We start from the raw sequence: 19976 nt of genomic DNA on the forward strand, positions 1-19976 counted from the left end.
GATCACGCAGCAGTGACATTTGAGAATTTGGACTCCAATTAACCTAACCTGCATGTCTTTGGACTGTGGGAGGAAACAGGAGTACCCAGAGGAATCATGCAAGGCAGGGAGAGCATGTGAACTCCATCACAAATGTCTTGTGCAAGAGATTTGACCAGGTACATTCACTTGTAAACTGCAACAAACGCAATTCAAAACTCGTTCTGTTAAGTAACTTTAATTTGAATTTTAAAACACCGAATTCAAGCTCAATAAAACCACAGGTTTAACATTTACAATATTTTAGTAATTTCAAAATAAAATTTAAAAAAACTACAGTCATATAGTTTATCAAAACAGAGCAATGCAAGACCAAGTGTATGTGTATCAACAATTAAGAAACAAAAACTGTGTTGCTAATAATCATAAAATATACTATGGGGACTAGACAAGTTTTAAAAAGAAAACAAAAACTTGTAAGAGATTCACCTGTTTAAACGTGTTTACAAAGGCAGTTTGCTTTTCACCAGATTTCTTCTTTTTTCGTGCATTACACTGTAGATACATAGTTCCAGAAATGCTGAATAAAGAGAAAGTATACTACAAAACAATAAGATTGTCTCACCGTGACGATGGGCTTTCACGCGGAAATTAAAAATGCAATTCATTTATTTTTTTAGAAAAGACTGGCTACATTTCCACAGGCGTCTCTTTTGGTTATGTACGTCTCCCGGAAATGTACGTATAGAAAAGGCCAGAGAGGAAAGATCATCAACAACATTTACCGTTTAATTCATGGGCGTGGGAGAAAATGGAAAGGAACAGTTTATGACGATTGGCACATTTTTTTTAATTTTTACAAATCTCTCTCGTATTGTTGACTAATTAAATGCCCCTTAATTAGGAGGTATTGAAACGCGCTAGCGCACAGACCTCGTCACCCTGGTTTCATCGTTATTTGATTTTATTTCACATTTCAACGGTTGCCTAGTTTCAGAGGGTAACCTGCCATTCACAGAGGCACCCTCTATATCAAGGTCTGCAGTTAGAGCAAAATAATTCAAAGAGCACCATTCCGTTTCAAGGGTCCGTCAGGTTGTTTTGTTTGCTCTTTAAAAGCGAGGCCGGCACTACGCAGTTTATTCATTGTGAAATGTCAAAATTAATAAACGGCTAATGCGCGGGCCTGTTGCTAGGTGAGGCTCATTAATCGTTCCAGAATTTTTTTTTTTCTGGAACCACCGTGATTTTGTCGGCACTACTAGCCTACCCACCGCTGTCGTTGTATCACAGAGACGTTATGGGAAACGGCTGCATAACGGGGTGTGGGGCTGTGGTTAGGGAGGGGTGGTGGGGTGAAGTCCTCGCGATGGTCGTGCGGAAACGGGCGACGGGCAAGCAAACACACTGTCCACATTACGCACAGGAATACCGATACTAACACTAGAAATCTGGGAAATAGAGAAATGCACAGCAATATTATCTTACAGTCCGACAAGTCTTTTTAGCGTGGAGGAAGAGTCCGCGCGAGGAGCGCGGATCTCTCCACCGGCCATCGCGCCATTCTCTCTCTCTCGTTTTTTTTTTTCTCTTCCAGAACTCGGGTTCGGCTGAGGAGCCATCCAGAGCTGTTTGAATAAAACGTTTGTGCTTTCCAGGAAAGAGAAGAACGTCTTTGACAGCAGTGGAATGAATAAAAACCAGTGGTCCTCTTTTTCTTGTTTGTGCGAGCCCAAAACTTCCAGTTTAAAACAGGAAGAAACAAAAACATAAAAATAAACCACTGTAGTTAGTCAGTCACGTCACCACACTGTAAAAGCACCAATTCGGTCAATTTATTCTAAATTCATTTTTAAAACAAGAAACAAACAAGGTTGCTTCCTTTTTTTCAGTCAGAAGGAAATCGGGCAAAAAGTCGAGAATTACTCTCGGTCCCATTCGCCTTCACCGCTGGCCGCTGTCGCCCGAGTCTAGCCTCAGAGCGCCGACCAGCATCCCGACCGAATCCTCAAAACTCAAGGTCCTGGGTCCAGCTCACGACAGGAGCGTACACAAGCACCCGCCATTCAAACCAAAACCAAAAGTAAAATTCCAAGTGCAAATTCCCTTCAAAAGTAAGACGTCAGCCACCTGCATCCAGGAAAGGGGAAAAAAGAAAACAAAACACTGGTTCCAGTATATTGGTCAGTTACCCTGCTGAGGTCAACACAAGACACGGTACAGTCATTTGGACGTCATCATGCTCAGTGAATTTGTATGCCGGAGGAACTACACGTGGGCCACAAGCACACTGACGAGGCTGCTGTCCTGAAGTTCAGCTGAAATCCTGTTTAACTCAAAAGAAAGACTTCTTGAGTTAGCATGTTGCGCTTCCGTCCATATAGTGAGCGCGCTTATGCCTGCTTGACACAAGGCTGTAACCTTTTAGAAAAGGACTACTTCATTACATATTCCACGTGAGAGGTTACCCAAAATCTGTACTTTGTGTGGTATTTATGGAATCTTCAGACCTTGCTTTTGTTGCTTTCACTGCACCGGTCCGTATGCAAGCCTTCCCCAGTGCATTCGAGCCACGCAGACAGTAAAAGTACACCGTTCACAATGTGAGTAATGGAAAGATGAGCTTTCCTGAGACCCCCCCTCCCTTCGGCCCAGATGAACAGCGCTGTACACACACGCGATGCCCTTCCACCCCTTCAGGAAGCAGGGGCGGTTGGTTTTGCGTACGGTTTTATTTTTTTATTTTTTTAAAAGAAGAAAGAAAAAAAGAAGCTATATCCAAAACTCATCTGCCGCTTCTTTCTTTTCACCGCTCCGTGAAATGTCCCCGATTCAACAGCTGCTCTTTTTTTAAATTTTTTATTTTTTATCTTTCCAGCGATGTAGTCGTAATTGTAAATCCCGCGGCGCGCAGTCCCGTCTGACTCCGGCCGCTTTTTCTCACGGATCAGACGGATCTGTCGCCGTCGAGCGAAAACGAACACCGAAAAAAAAAGCGTGAATTACGGATTCCGCCCAACATCAAAGTCCCGTCAGCGCGGAGAACCGCACCAGCGGGCGGAAAACCGCAGCGCGTCTCCGGTCACCGCATCCGGAGAGTCATCCCCGGAAGCCGACGGTTCGAGGCAAATTGCATATATATATAAACGGGCGTCGGTGGAAAACAGCGAAGCGTTCCAAGCGGCCGTCGCCGACGGAAACAGAATTTCGTCCGCGCGGCAACGGCGAGTTCCGCGCACTTCGAAGGGGGACGCCGCGGTCGAGGAGGAAACGCTCGGGACGCCCGGCGGCTTTCTTTCCTTCCTGATAGGGTGAAACCCGGCAAAGCCGCCGCAGGGCCTCTCAGTAGTAAACGCAAAGTTCCATTTTCTGGTTTTTGAACACGCGTACAAAAATAAAGCAAAAAAAGTAAAAATGAAATCGCGCCTTTCAAAAAAAAGTCGGTTTGTGGAATGATCAGGAAGAAAAACGTAAGATTCTAGCGATCAGTGCAGGTCAGTCTTCGGTAAGAAAGGTGTCATGGAAACCAGCAAGCGAGTTGGGGAGGGTGGGGGGTGACGCTGCCCCTGTTACCCCCCCTTTCACTTTGTATGTGCGTGCGTGTGCGTGTGCGTGTGCGTGTGCGAGAGCGAGAGCGTAGGGGGGAAAGCTGGTTTCCTCAGTCTTCATTTATAGAGCGCTATTTACAAGGTGCCGGAACATTCTTTTTTTGGGCCTGCATCCATTACGCGGACGCCTCGCTGGTTAGTCACTGGTGGCGTTGGCGAGGGCAGAAGCGTTGAGTGGGACTGTTCCGTTTCAGGGGCGAGTGGGAGGGCGGCGGTGCGTGGTGGTGTTGGTAGGTGGCGGGTGGTAGGTGGTGGTGGTGGGGGGAAAGTTCCGGAAGCCGGAGACTTCCGGGTCGGGCCTCTGCGGAGGGGTGCGAGCGGGGGGGCCGTCCCTCCCTTAATGAGCGGCTGAGCTGTTGGGGTCGGGCCGGTTGGTTGCCAGGTACTTCGCCCTCATGCTGGAGGTGTACTGCGGTGAGACAGAGCAGAGACAAGAAACACATAGAGAGGGGGAATGTGTGTGCGCTATGGCGCCCCTGGGCTCGAAGGCTAGCGCATTTGCATTTAAATTCGACTGCCTGAAACAGAGGTACAGGAAAGCCGTTCACAATAAACCAGGTGCCCATCATTTCAGCATTCTTTCCAAGAAGTAAGGTAAACCAATGTACCGGTATACACATTTGTATTACCTAAAAAAAATATGTATTTCTTTTAAAATTTTGTATTCTCTAGCACAGACAGTTGACAATTCTTTCCTCACATACAGTACATATTTACACTGTATTTTTATAATGGGAAGATGTTTTCCTTAGCCCAAATGGTTTACTTAATGAGATGGAACACATTCACTTTCACTGTATAATGAAATATTTCCACTGAAGACTATTTTAACATGGGTGACCTAAAGTGAAACCTAAAGAGAAACTAAAGGTACAGGATTGTTTATAGACCAAATAACAATAACTACCAATATTATCAACACTTCCCATTGCTGTGTTTTGCTTGAATGAATTCCTGTGGTAACATAACAGAATACAAATATTGTGGACGACAACCAACCAGCTACAATGCGTAAATAGACTTGTACCATCATGCAGGGTTTTGTGCTTTGAATGATAAAAACAGGCTAACCACTGCACTGCATCCTGAACTTCAAGCGTTAAAGCGCTTCATAATGCTTAAAAGAAAATGGGAACAATGAACCGGTTAAACACAAAACAACACAAAAAAGGTTTGGTTGCTGGGGCTGGAGAATAATGAAGGAAATGCAACAGGTCACAGATGAAAACAGAGAAAAACAGTCATTTGGACAGCCAGTGGTGGAAAAGGGACCAAATCGATTCAATGCAATCATTAAATCTTTGGCTTTGTGTCTTAACAAAGGTCTCGGAAGTGGTCATACCCGGTCATTTTGACACAAGTGTGTCTGTTCAATCGAACCACACAATGTGCTTTTCTCATAACTACTGAGTAATGAATGCAAGCATTTCTATTGTTTTTTTTATATAATGCGTATTACTTTTGACATTTTAGAAGATGAAAATGTAGAAGCTTTTAAGGCTTTGCTTGCTTACATCACTCAAAGGTAAGGATAATAAAGGACACAGAAAACAGCACTTAGACCGAGCCGGCTCGAAAGTCATCCAACAGCCATTTATGAGCGGTTTAATTCTGATGGAGCATGCTGTTGCCACCTATGGTTCCTTATTATTATTATTATTATTATTATTATTATTATTATTTTACTGAAACGATAAGTCTTCCCACTAGCAGAGATTACAGTAAGTATTGATCTATCCCCTCGCAAAACTGGAATCTGGCTCACTCAAAATACGAAGAGTTTCTACACTTAAGAACTACCTCAGTCCTTACCATCAATCCAATCAGATCAACAACTCAATGAATGTCAATTTTTTGTGTTTTATACACATCATACAGCGTCTTTGTCAGAGAAGACAAAACAGAAAAGCATATTTTAATCAGCTGGATCATACGCCAGCTCCACGTGTCCAATTTTCGTAAATATACACAACTGCAGATACCAAATTAAATAAGTGGTTTTGTTTGTCACTGACAGAACACACTGAGAGTTGAATAATTGGATGTTAAAGTATTTTATCTAAAAAGGAAGATGTTTCTATTGATATAAATATTACCTGTGCTTTTGCGGTTTTGCATGAGGCATTTATTTTACAGTATTGCAAAAGCTCATATTGTGGCAGAAATTGAGTTTAGACAACAATATTGTAAAACAAAAGCCAGTGGGAAATGCAACTGATAACATTGAAGAAAATGACTTTTCCCCCTTTTTTTTCCCAAATTGATAACAACCATGAACATTATGGGAATCAGTATCCCTGTTTATGTGTTAAGGATTTTATAGTCTAAAGTTTATAGAAGTGAGAGATTATCACAGAAGATTGGGGGGAAAAGGTCTGTGAGAGAGCCGGTCATCTTCCCCAGCCTGTGGTTTTTAACATCAGCGAAAGCTGCACAGATTTATCCCTGACTGACAGCGGGGAAATGTATAGCGGTAACTGGAATCAACCTGACCGGGATTAAATCCGTTCATGCACTGTCCGGGGTAGAAAGGAGACAATGACACACTTGGTTGAAGAAAGAAAGGAGAGGGGATATCCACAGTAATTGGCAGATGGAATGCACCATTACTTCAGAGCATGGGGAGGGGGGGGTGGGGGTGGTTTGTTCTTTAAGAGACCAGAAGTACTTTGAAGTGCCACTGATTTAGTAACACACTTATAGTTGGAGAGCAGGAATCCATCTACACCATTTCATCAATAAATAATTAATTCGTAATTCATTCTTTCAGGATGACGATAATCAGAACCCAGGATGAAGATACCCCCCCCCACACACACACACACACACACAGAAAGCACGCGCACACACACACACACACACACACACACACCCACACACACACACGCAGAAAGTGCGGAATTTACTGGACCACACAGCGAACAGCTGCTGACCATTACAGCACTCTAAGCCGTGATTTACTGAAACGCTGGTGCACTTAGCGAATGTCTCCCCCGGTTCTGTAAAGCTGGGATTTGCCGTGTCACTGCGAGGCAGATATGCCAGAACAGTTGGCTAAGCTCTCATTGGCCCGGTTTCTGTTCAGAGGCCCCCACCTTGTGGAGGGAAGCTGTCATTGCACCGAATTTATCTGCACTAATCCAAAGGTGCTGATCTACATAATGCCCCCTATTCGTAAAAGTGCCTTTTAATGCTTACTTACATATTTATCATATGTCTACGAAAATCATATATCCCGTCTGTTCAAAGAAGACAAACCATTCAACTTTCAACATTAACACTTCCAACCATCCCTACAAGCTTGCTGTGAAACAATAAAAGAGATCTTTTTTCAGTGTATGAATTACTGATGTTGCTGTAAATATATAACATTGTCTCATTTTAGGTCCAGAATCCTCAGCTTTATGACTACTTCCTGTCAGGACCCAAAAAAAAAAGGAGAGCACCAGTGCACCACCTGCCACTGAAGCACAGAGGGAGGGAGGGGGGAGGTGGGGGTACACATGCTGCCCAAATGCTAGAAGGGGGGGGGGGGGGCACATGGCTGGGTGAGAGAGGCTAGCCAGAGGTGAGGGACTGGGGGTCGGCACGGGGAACTCTAGGGGCGTGATTTCGGAGAAGGGGGGGTCGGGGACGGTGAGGTTGTGGGCGGAGCCAGGGCCAGGGACGGTGGGGTGTCGCGGGCATTTCCAGTACCTGTTTGGGACAGCAGACGCTGTTACCATAACGATCTGGCACTTCCCGAGGTCTTTAACTGCCGGCTGCGGTGGCCGTTACTGTCCACGGCAGCCAAATAGGACTGTGCGGGTTTGCAGAAACAAAAAAACGACAAAAAACAACGACACAACAGACAGAAAAAAAAGTGCAGCCTCTCTGAGAACGACAGGAGATGCAGGCACACACCGACAGCTGGGCACAGGGCGGGGAGGAGGGGCTCTACGGGCAAGGGGCGGGGCACTATGGGCCAGGGGCGGGGCTCTTTGGGCAGGGGGGCGGAGCATCACCGGGCCAAGTGGGGTGGGGTGGGAGAGAGGGAACAGGGGATAGACACATGAGAGTTTAGGTTCTTTCAAGGCAGGCACGGGTGAGCTTGCTTTGCTCTGGGGAAATTTGTTGTTTCATAGCTGCATCTCAAAAACTGCTTTCTGCCATTTACGGAAGATTTCAGCGAGTCAGCTGTAAAGTAGAACTTTATATGTCAATGTATTATTATGAGCAGTCTGGCTATAGTTCATTGTGGGATGTCTTGATGTATGTGGTCACACACACTCATGCACCCGCACGCTCGCTCGCACACACACACACACACACACACACACACACATACACACCCCAACTACAGTACACTTAGAAATGCATTAATTAATAAATGAAGAAGACTAAAATGAAGTTGCAGGGGTGTTTTTTGATTTACAGAAGTGCTGAAAGATCTATACCATAGACTATACATCTATACCATGTGTTGTGCATAGTGTCTCAGCCAGTAGGAATGATCAGAGAAAATTCTCATAAACAACATATGCTCCACCAGAATTAAAAAGCTTAAAGTCACCACTGTAATAAACCTTGCATTGTATTTGCACGCACAGAGACCTGGTAAAGGTCTTTGCTTGTGTCTTTAAACCAAGGCTGCCAAAATGACGCGGTGTGAGGCTGTGCGCACTTACAGAGGGCGGGGGCGACTCCCGGCCAATCAGCGGCGTGTTCTCGCACCGGGGGTTCTGGAAGTTGGCGTTCTGGGTCCTGCGTTGGGGCAGAGGGGCGAGGCAATTCGGTTATACTGCACTGAGGAGGCACCTCTGTGGCTCCCGATCACCCACAAACCCCGCCCCCAACCCACCCACCCACCCCACAACAATAAAAGCCACTCCCCCAACAGCCCCGCCCCCTCCTATGAGCCATGCCAGCACAGGCCCCGCCCCCTGTCTCAGGTGGTTAGGAAGGCCCCTTCGCCCCCGGTCTGAGGTCACCCACGTTCACAGTGAGCAGCAGCTGCTGGGATCGGGAGCATGGCCAGAAACAAACAGCTGTCCCCAACCCCCCCACCCCCCAGCCCCATGCCCCCCTCCTGCCCTCCCCCCCCCTTGGAGAAACAAATGTGAAGTGTCCCGCGTGCTGTCCTCATGCAGGCAGGGACGGCGGGACACCGCTCTGGATTCACTCCCGCGCACCCGCGCCCCGCGGGTCTCCCCTCCCCTGGGCATGCTGGGAGTGTTCAGGCCCCGGTGGGTTCCCCCGGCCTCCGGTGGGCTTCTCTCTGCGGTTTCGCTGGGGGGCTTGATGAAAGAGGGCGGGTGCTTTATCTCCGGGGTGAGGTCTAAAGCTCGGGGGCCGCGCCTCTCCCCGTAAAAGCGCCGCGGCCATTACCGGCGATTTACGGAGCCCGTTACGGAATTTACAACCGCGGAATATCCCCTTATCTCCTCTGGAGCCGGCCGCTAAATCACATCCGGCTCCTCATCACGTCGCCGGACTTTCCCTCTCCCTGAAGATCGGCTGGGTGTGTGTGTGTGTGTGTGTGTTTGTGTGTGTGTGCATGTGTGTGTGCATGTGTGTGTGTGTGTGTGTGTGCTCTGTGTGTGTGTGTGTGTGCGTGTGTGTGTGTGTGTGTGTGTGCTCTGTGTGCGTGTGTGTGTGCGTGTGTGTGTGTGTGTGTGCGTGTGTGTGTGTGTGTGTCTGATGTGTGTGTGTGTTTGTGTGTGCGTGCGTGTGAGTGCACTTGTGTGTGTCTGTGTGTGTGTGCACGCATGAGCTGTGTGTGTGCGTGTGTCTGTACGTGAGCCGTATGTGTGTGTGTGTGTGTGGGTGTGCCTGTGCATGTCCCTCTGAAGTGTGCGAGTGAGTGTGTGTGTAGTTGAAAGAGGAAGCCTTCATTTGCTTTTGTTGCCATGTGAATGAGATTAATGTGTCTACTGCTGTCCCTTGCAGTGCAAACCATTCATTCTCTTCCACGCGGAGTCCAAAGGCAAAATCTCATTACGATGTTCACTGAAGTCTTTTATTAACTGCGTAAAACATACTTTGCGGTAATTACAAACACTTTCTTTGTGTGAGACCGTGTCATAAACTGACTTTTGTTTTAAAAGGTTTCCTCGAGGGGCTCAAACTCCCTAACGTTCCACATTCCATGCTCCTGGTAGAAGGTGTTTTTCAAGACAGAAAACTGTCAAAAAAAGACAATACCTCCCCATTGTAATATCTCAGTATATAATGTCAGTGTCTGTCTGTGTCTCTGCCTTGGAGATGGAGAAGTCTGGGTGTCGCATTTCTGGTGTGTAATGTGACAATTTCCATTTCAGTCAGTCAGTGATGCGCCCGGGTTGTGGGCTGCCAATCACAAGTGAACTTGAAGTAAATATCCAAACAGAACTGACTTGACGTGTCAGAACGGTTTATAAATGACATTCTTTACATTAAAAAGGCATTGTACTATTTCCCTGTTTATATATTTTATTGATAAAAGAAACCCTTATAGAAAAAATCCATATTGCACAGGAGAAATGCATCCAAAAAGAACAGAAAAATATGCGCACATTTAGATTTATATTTGAGTTCACAGTTCAAAATAAGCACACGCCAGCACTAAAAATCCGAAAGAGTGCAAACTTTTCTCTTCATTTTGCCCGTTAATAAATTTGAAAGAGGTGAGTATATATATATCTATTGCGTGTCAGTGCAAGAAAAAAGTGATGGCACAGAGCTGACTGACATTGCTATCATCAGGGCAAATTGGTGCTGTGTCATCGGTGTCATCAATGTAGTGTCATTGGTGTAAATCGGCACATGCCATCGGTGTCATCAGTGTAGTGTCATTGGTGTAAATCGGCACAATGTCATCGGTGTAAATCAGCAAGGCGTCATTGGCGGGGTGTACAATGGAATGGTGCCATTGGTGCGGTGTAAATCAGCGCGGTGTCATCGGTGCACTGTCATTGGTGTAAATCGGCGTGGTGTAAATCAGCGCGGTATCATCGGTGTGGTGTAAATCAACGCGGTGTCATCGGTGTAACTGGCTGTAAATCGGCGCGGAGCATTAGACTGAGGGAAGGGGGAGGGGAGGGGACTCACATGTACTCGGTGACGGGTGCGTTGCTGACGGTGTGCGCCGCAGCGGGGATGCTGGTCTCGCTGCCGTAGCTGCTCCCGCAGCTGTACAGACTGGGCATGTGCACGCGGTACAGGTTGTCATGGGGCTGCCGGTTGCTATGGGCCAGAGACTCCTCCTCGGCGTCGTCCTCGTTCCTTTGGAGCCCAAACAAATAAATAAAAATAAATACATTTCTAAAAAATGAGATTATGAGATGTGGCCAGCAGGGGGAGTGCTCTCCCTCTTGTTTAACCAAGCGAAAGAAAGGTGAGGAAATAGATTCAGTGCTGGCTGACCTTGAGGTCACACCCTAAATTCCTGAGACAGGTACAATTAATTCTTAAAGTTCATAACTCTGTACAGAGTTAGCTGTATGACTCAACGTTGCCTTAGGGAAGGGCCACACAGCGCATCGCTATTCAAATAAGATTAGAACTGAGTTACTTTCAAACACGTGAATTAAGGCAGTATTTTATTTTTGGCTATATTTGCTTAGAGTTAATGTCTCTTCTCGACTGGCCAAGATGAAAAACCCAGGATTCTACAAATGTTAAAAACCTTTGGGGGGAAAAAACAGCCTTGCAGCACATTTCCACAGGGAAAATGAAACGGTGATGAAACGATCCAGAAATTAAAAGAACAGCACTCTGGAGACTGTCTCCACCTAGTGGTCACTGGGAGGTTGCGGCCCGCTTATATTCCTGGACCTCAAAATTCCCCCGTAGGTTTAATGTTCTTGCGTAAATCTGACGCTAAACTTCTCGGGATTAGCATGACGTGAGGTTACTGAGATACAAGTTCACGATAAAGCTCGCTCTGATGATAAACACTGTGAAGTCTGAGAGACTCAGTGCCTGCCTGTCCCTTTAAAAACTGGATCCTTAAACTGCAATATGCTAAACGACCTTCGAGCTCTTTAATCTGTCCGTCACAAGTCCATCGTGCCACTTGAACATCGATGACACATTCCTAAATATCAAAGTTTAACAGGAGGAGGCGGTGCCTGTATGAGCACGGCTGCAGCGCTTCGCTAATTACAATAATCGCGCCGATAAAACTGGAGGTGTTCGAAACTCCCCCGGCCTGCTTCCTTTCCGGAAACGACCTCGCCGCGCTCTCCTTCGCGGGGGAAGGAGAGCGTCCGGGGGTGTGAAGAACCCGAGACGCAGAGCTCCAAATTACAGCCGTCTCCGTGACTGCGCCAACAGATTTCACAGGCTCTTGCATCACGGGGAAGACAATAGGCAGGAAATTACATACGGCAGAAAGGATCTCATTAGCCCTTTTCCCGAGGAAGATTGCCGAGACGCGGCCCTTCCCTTCTCGTGGGCACATGTCTGTATTTACTGTACAGTAATAACCACTGTAATGTACAGTACATTAATACACAGTAACATCTCTTCCTGGAAAGACTGCTGGCTGCTGTCTGCACTGTGAAACCCAACACAGACCGCAGGTTACCTCAGTCCACTCCCACATTTACTGTACATGAAGCTTGCCAGCATCCGGGCCAGGGAAAATGCCTGATCTGCACAAATATCCCTGAGTGACCTCAGCATCCTGGCTAGACATAATGAGGCTGCCGCTCGCTGCTGGTGAGCCGGGAAACCCAATCGCAGAAACTAGGAGTCCCAATAAATAACAATAGGAAGAAATAATAAATAAAGCCGCAAGCAGCGATGTCGGCATAGAAATGTGCTATGGCAAGCACCAAAGGTGAGCCGTAGCACATTGGGGGGGTAAATTTGTCATGGAGTGTAAGCCTAATCCAAATAACATCCATACCAAGTTTGGTGTGTATAGGATGTAATAATTATAAGCAAATTTACATTTTGAAGTGGTGTTATAGCGCCACCTAGAGCCGTAATGGCACAAAGTTTGAAACACATGACCTACATGGGTCCCTCTTCAATTTGTACATTTCATAAAATCTGAATAGATGCCAGATTCACATAACAAATGATAGCACAGCAAGGCCTAGCTGTGAGAAAAACGATAAAACAGGCGAACAGACGAGACGGGGGCAGGAGCAGCGTCGTGCGAGACCCCCCCCCAGGAGGACCCCCCACCCCAGGAGGACCCCCCCGCCTACCTCTTGCTGTGCCAGGTGTGCGGCACGCTGCAGACGATGGAGCTGAACATCAGGGCGGTGACGAAGGAGAAGAGGACCAGGTAGATGAGCCCCTCCAGCCCGTCGTAGCAGAGCCCCGTCACCGCCTGCACGTAGTCCTGTGAGGGGGGAGGCAACGGCGTCTCTCAGAATCACTACACAGCAAAACCGAGCTCTTACATATGCGACTGTGATGTAATCTAATCTCCCGGCAACCGGATTTCCATATATGGATCGTCCAATGTGCGCTGTATTTTTTTTAACAAGGCATTAATGGTGGCCTACTAGGTTAGGCAGCACAGGATACGAAAACAATGCCTGGACAGGCTGCTAAGGGACCGTGTTTAAACCACACACACACCTGCTCACCTCTGAAACGCAATACTGAGCCAATGTGCAGCAATAAGGGAGGAGGAGAGTTCCGTGACCGTTTTTAAAAAAATTCGAGATACGTTGTCGACTACGTGAACGAACGATGCCGACGACTCGCCGGGAGTAACGGTGACATCAAGATAAAGGCGGGAGCGCTGTCAGGGCGACAGTCACCACGGACGCGGCAACATAATGTCGAGAGCGCTACACCTACGGGAATATCACGACCGCTCGGTTACGGGTTTGCCCTTACTGCGAGCTTCGCGGTGTCTCACGGGTGGGCGTGGAACGAGGCAAATGGCTTGGGGGTGGGGAAGGGAAATCTGTGACTGTAGCTATTGAGCTTTACACTGTGTGGACAGGGGCTCATGGTCCACATATTGGCTAGTCCTGTACAGAAATGGCTTCATATCTTAGCGTGTGCTATCGTGCTAACGTAAACCCATGGAAATGAGACTAAAGCCATTATGCCAATAACTGAATGAGGAGAAACAGAAGCGCAGCCACCGATCTCTTGAAAGACGTTGGACGCGCAAGACAGAAAGGCGAGAGGAAGGAGAGAGGCGGGGAAGGAGAGCGCTTCCAATCCCCTTTTCAAAAATCAATCTGCGGCCCCTCGTACAAACGGGAGGGTTTCCAAGACCTTTCGCATTCCGTTCCGATTTATCAATTGGCATAAATGCAGCTGCTGGACTCCGCCAGCTGCAAATCAATTCCTCTTCATAACCTACACTGTAACTCCGGCTGTTGCGGCAGTGTGTGATGGACGGCAGCCATTTTGAAGCCGTCGACGGCCGCGCGCATTCCGCGCAGGCCGCAGGAGGCCCTTACCACTCCGAAAGATTGATGGCGAATTCACAGGGCCCTCAAAACACGTGTGCCGTGAAAAGGCCAACTGGCAGAAAGAGGCACTATCGCCTGCCCCTCCATTTTGGCAGACGGAGAACCGTTGCCGTTGAATGAATCACCACACAGGGAATTGCATTATGGGAACTGGAAATGCTCTGCCAGCGGGTCACAGACCGAATATTCTCTCCGGCTGAAAGAGACGGACAGCTGTAAAGTTTTCGCTGTCATAAAAGCGTATTGAATTCAAGCTATAAGCGGCCATAACATTCAACGGCAGTGATTGGTCCAATCAAGATTTAATCACCTTGGAGGGAACAAAATCCTGCAGATAGCTACAGCAGTCCAAGCCATTAACGAGCAACACACACAGTCTGGGGTAGCCCTTCTCTCCAGATTCCTCAAACACACAGAGTCACAGTCTGGGGTAGCCTTTTTTCCAGATTCCTCAAATACACACAGTCTGGGGGTATCCCTTTTCCAGATTCTGCAAACACACATTCTGGAGTATCCTTTTTTCTGGATTCCTCAAACACACACAGACGGAAGTGACTTCTTCTGCTCCAGGAGAGGATGTCTGTGGCGCATACCCCTGTGTGGAGAGAGGATGTGACCACGCGATGGCGCGGGGTTTCGGGGACAGAGAAGACGGCGGTTTGGGGCTTAGAGGATCGGAGCGGAGGGTGGAGGGAGGGAGGGGGGAGGGAGCAGGAACAGCCGCACGTGCGGAGGAGTGTGAGAGTGAACACAGCGCTGGCTGCTAGTGCATGAAGGTAACCCAGCTCCATGTTAGCACTTCCTCATCCTGCAGTCACACACTGAGTCCTGTTTGTGCTGATTACACCACACACACACACACACACACACACACACCTTCCTATCGGCACCGATTCCACTATACTCGCACACACACACACACACACACACACCTTCCTATCGGCACCGATTCCACTATACTCGCACACACACACACACACACACACACACACACACCTTCCTATCTGCACCGATTACACTATACACGCACACACACACACACACAGCTCCTTATCAGCAGTGATTCCACTACACACATGCGCACACACACCTACCTATCTGCACCTATTACAGTATACACGCACACACACACACACACACACACACACACACACACAGCTCCTTATCAGCAGTGATTGCACTACACACATGCGCACACACACCTACCTATCTGCACCTATTACAGTATACACGCACACACACACACACACACACAGCTCCTTATCAGCACTGATTCCACTACACACGCACACCTCCCTATCAGCAACAATTCCTCTATACACACTAGGTTCTATCAGCATCAGTTCCAGTACATATACACACACACAAAGATCACACACACATTCCCACAATCTTGCATCATGGTTATAAATTTCAGTTCCATAAAACCCATGTCTTTAAGGAACACAGATTTTGAATGAGAAAATAAAAAACATATAGCAAACAATATCAACCAAAAAGGCAGACACTGTTAAGAAACCACCACAGTAACCAATTAGAGCAAACATCACCATTAACTCATAACAATCATGTCCAATTACAACAGCGGAATACATGGTTGCAGTGGGATAACCATGAAATTCCCTCCCTCTGTTGCCCTCCAGCCACTTAGACACATAACCGTTCAATCCCGTTTGTTGTGGGGGGGGGTGAGGTTGGGGGGTGGGCGCCACTGTACTGCTCACTCACCATGTGCAGGCTGCGGCAGTCCACCAGGGCGGTGAGCTGGTGCAGGCTGATCTCCGTGGTGTTCAGCACCCTCTGGATCTGCTCCAGGTTTCCCTGAAACAGAAGAGCCCACACGCTTTTAAAACGGGGTCAGCCGTCCGTCATTCGACCGTTTAAAAACGCATCACCGCGACGGGCGGCTCAGGTGACCGTGACGTCAGACGGAGCGTGAGGAGGTAGAAACACGTTCGCGCTCAATCCCAACGCTTGCATTTTTTATTACAAAAAAGTTCAATGCCCATTTTTCCTGATCTGAACCGACCACCTGTTCAATTAAACCACAATGTGCTTATGAACTCTGAGGAACCAATTTATAGGAACAATTCACCCATTCATCAAATACCTGTTACATTTCCTGTGGTAGTAATATATACAGAATATGGCTTGATTCCTCTTTCATAAGCTTTAAATAATTTTTGTGTGTTCTTATTTTAAAATGTCAAAAAACACCAGGTGTTTCTCAGAGACATCACACACAATGACTTTGCAAAGAACTATGGGAGCTTGAGGCAAGGGAAATCACAAAGACGAGAGGGCGCGAATCCCAAAGCACTTACGCCTTCAGTATTAAACAGGAGATGAGGTCTTCCCAACTGCAGCACCAGGAGTAATCTCTCAAACTTTTAAGAGCGCCAGGATATAAAAAGCAGGATGTGTTATGCATCGCGCTCCGGGCGTCTGCATTATCATCCACAGACGGTAAAAAAAAAAAACGATTTTTCATTTCTAGGTTAAGTAGCTCAACGTTAAGGACGAATAACGGCGCCTTCAGGGCCGAACGAAGGCCTAAATTTACTTCGCCGTTTACGTTGCCCCTCGCGGTTCGAAAACGCGAGCGTCGTTTGTGTGAGCTACAGCACGGTGAGCGGTACGGCGGGGGGGGGGAGGGGCACACCGGAACAAAAGAGTCACACACAGAGGTGCCGCCGCGTTGAATGTTTCAGTTCATACAGACGCTTTTTGAAAAGGCTTTTAAAAAAGTTTCAGCTGGGGGGGGGGGCAAGCTCCGAGGGCTAAACGGGCAAACGGCCCCCCCTCGCCGGCGCGTGACAAACGTTCCGCCCGACTCAGCGCTTCGGCTCCATGGCCTCCGCGGCGTTTCCCCCCGCTCCCCCGCTCCCTCTCTCTCCTGTATGCGCGAGAGAGGCCGCCCGCCCCTATTTGTGTTGTGTCGACCGGCGCGGATGGCGGCGGGTGGCAGACGCCCCCCCCCCCCCCGGCCAATAGAAAGGGCTGATGAAAGGACCCCAGCAGCTGCATGTGCAAAAAAAATAAAATAAATAACAACAGAAAAATAACACCTGCAGAGCGGGCTTATTGTCTCCTGGAGGGCGTGACTTCATGCCTCTGACTGTATTCTGCTCCCATTTGCTGGACTGGCTTGTTGCAGAGCTGGTGAACTCGTGCACTCATGTATGAACCAGACCTGGGTCAAATACTTATTTGTTTTCTACGCTTTACTGATCTTGTCTGGTGTATTGGAACCAAAGAAATACCCTCAAAAAGTGCAAACACCGCCTTCTGGTCATATTGGAAGGCTGAGTTACGCCAGACAAGATTAATAGAGCACAGAAAAGTATTTGAATCCAAAACAAATACGTATTTGACCCAGGTCTGGTATGAACTCACAATGTGACATTTCCCAACTTATTAAACAGGCTATAGTCTTCCCCAAAGCACGTATGGGCTACACTACATTATAGCTATTTTGAAGACCATCGTATGCAGAGTGACTCACACAGCTTACATTCTTTGGCGTATGCTCCATTTAAAACAGCTGGATATTTTTAAGTGCCTCGCTCGAGGGTAGGAAGGACCCCCCTGGAGAAACGAGCCTTCAACGAATCCCAGTTCCCAAACCCTTACGCTACACACTACCGTCCATTTCTCCTGATCTCCCTGCTGTTGTATTGTTTGTCTTTGTCTTCCCCAGCTAATCTGCACATAGTCTTTGGGTTTATTATTATTAATACCACCATTGTTAAAGTCCTGCATTTGACTTGTACACTCATGTAAACACGCAGAACAAAACATACGGCATTACGTCGAGCAGTCCTGGTGCTGGTATTATATCGAACATTCTCAGCCATCTTGTGCGTGGGGTTGTTTCTCCGCCTCTTTTGACTTCTCTCGTGTCACTAGGTTAAAAGCCAGATGGCCAGCACAGCCATCTTTAATGGTTCAAACACGCTAAAGAGGCGACGTCTGCGCCGTTCTGCATGCACAAGAGCGCGCGTGCACGCACATGCGGACTCGCACGCCAGCGCACGCTAGCATACGCGCCGGCGCTTGCCAGTAACGTTTAAATTTTCAGTGGTCATTAAGCACTCAAGTGCATTTGGAATAAGCCATCAGAACAGTTTTTTAAAGCTTCATGATTCTGACGTGCATGGATACACTAAAGGTAGGTATGCGTACGTGAGCACGCGCACACACACACACACACACACACCTTGGTCTTTGAATACTCTCCGACCGCTGAGCGCAGAAGTTCCGCCACGTCGTCCTGCATCTCCACCAGGGCCTTATGACTTCCTGACAGCTTCTGCAACACAGTCAATCCACGATACCATCAGTCACTTACATAATTGGGGGGGGGTCTCCAGGGACAAGGGAATTACACTCAAAATAGCTGAGGCCACCCTGGGAGAATTAGGAATTTATTGAGTACGTACACTGTTCCTACTGAATACTGGTTTTAAATTCTCCCACTTTAGATACTTCTCACCTTGGCGACAGAGTTTACCCGATGGAATGTGGTAGTCACGCGGCCTTCGGAAAAGGCACTTGAAATTCAGAGCCCCAGCTGCACGTTTAGACTTCTGTGCCCGTACGCGTCCCAGAGCAAGAACCTAAATTGTTGCTAAATTTGAATCTCTCTGGAAAGCTGGCCCTCATTTTATTTTAGCCCATCTTAAAAGGGTCACGGAAACAAAAGCGGTCTTTTGCCTGTTTTTCCCTCCCAGGCATGATACTGCTCCCAGATGGTATTTAGCACAAAGATCCTTTTCGCTAGCTTCCGTGCGCTGGCACAGCCCTCAGAGAGGAGCGCGCGCAGCACGATCGATTTCAGCGAGCCGTTCCCATCGCAAATGTCGGCTGTGACCTCGGGGCCTCAACGAGCCGGCTCAACCTCAGCTGTCGGATCCCATGTGGGGGAGTCACTGCGAGCGATGTGGCAGGATGACACAGCGTGTCTGCGACGTGGAAACGAGCCCCGTCTCTCTAGCCATCCCGTATGTGACGTCTGCCCAGACGCGCGACCTCCACGAGCTAGGCACAACCCGTTTCCTGAACCGTTCAGAAAAACGGTGGCCATCTTGGATATTTTCCCAGTACAGTCACCATAACGGCCCTACTGCCATTTGGCCTAACTTTAGTGACACCTCACCAGATTCTTCTCGAGATTTTCTTGCAGCTTGGAAGCTTTTGGGACCTGGTATTTCTTATTTTTCCTATTTTACTACTGTCCTGTAAAGTGTTTTTGTGTCCATTTTTCTCTAAAAAAGCTTTTTACAGAAAAAATTGAATAGTACTGTATTTAATCTTCAGTGATGCTCAATCCTTGGGCAAACCCACCAAGAAAAACGAGAAACGAGAAGAAAGTCTGCATTCAATCAAGATTTGTCCTTAACTTTGACCTCACACTGATAGTGAAGTGCTTCCATTTTTGGTAGGTCACATCTACAAATGAAAAACGCTGATTAAATGCATTCTGCAGTGTTAAGGGTCTCTCTAGACGGTAGGAAAAAACTGAGGGGAGTAGCTGTGTTGAACAGCCAGTCCCCATAATTGAGTGCCCTTGTGTTCTTATTTAGAAGTGATACAGGACCACTCAGTAGGCTCTCAGGTCCAATGTCCTGCTTAACATCAGGCAAAAAGGAGGCCATTTTGTGTGGGTCAAGGAGACAGACTTACCTGCTGAAAGGGGTTGGTCGAGGTCATGCTGCATCCCAGGTAGTACTGCAGGATGTCTGGGGAGGCAATACGCAAATGAAAGACGAAATATAAGAATTAAATATATTACTACATAAGAACACAGGTTACAGCATTAGCACGTTCCTGTGACCTTACGCTCAGCTTTGAAAAACGCGTGTCCAATGGGAGAGGGGTCGACCTTTCACCTCCGTCAATTTTCCATTCCACTATCCTGTTCCACAGATGCTGACACGGCGCTTTTCCTGCCTGCTCAGGACCGGCTTTTCCCCAC

At 47.6% G+C, this 19976-nt stretch overlaps 1 protein-coding gene across 1 annotated transcript in view; it reads right to left on the minus strand.

Moving 5' to 3' along the window:
• Positions 1-201: 201 nt before the first annotated feature.
• ttyh3a (tweety family member 3a) overlaps positions 202-19976 on the minus strand; it is a 71096-nt gene continuing 51321 nt past the window's right edge. Inside the window, exons 8-14 of the mRNA XM_064316343.1 lie at positions 19685-19740; positions 18219-18311; positions 15728-15820; positions 12767-12903; positions 10656-10829; positions 8255-8330; positions 202-3996 (exon numbers count right to left, since the gene is read on the minus strand). Of these exons, the coding sequence (XP_064172413.1) occupies positions 3925-3996; positions 8255-8330; positions 10656-10829; positions 12767-12903; positions 15728-15820; positions 18219-18311; positions 19685-19740 (701 nt within the window). The 3' untranslated portion in view covers positions 202-3924. The remainder of the gene's footprint in view (positions 3997-8254; positions 8331-10655; positions 10830-12766; positions 12904-15727; positions 15821-18218; positions 18312-19684; positions 19741-19976) is intronic.

The sequence above is a fragment of the Anguilla rostrata genome, chromosome 17 (genome assembly GCF_018555375.3).
Source record: "Anguilla rostrata isolate EN2019 chromosome 17, ASM1855537v3, whole genome shotgun sequence".
Classification (NCBI taxonomy): domain Eukaryota; kingdom Metazoa; phylum Chordata; class Actinopteri; order Anguilliformes; family Anguillidae; genus Anguilla; species Anguilla rostrata.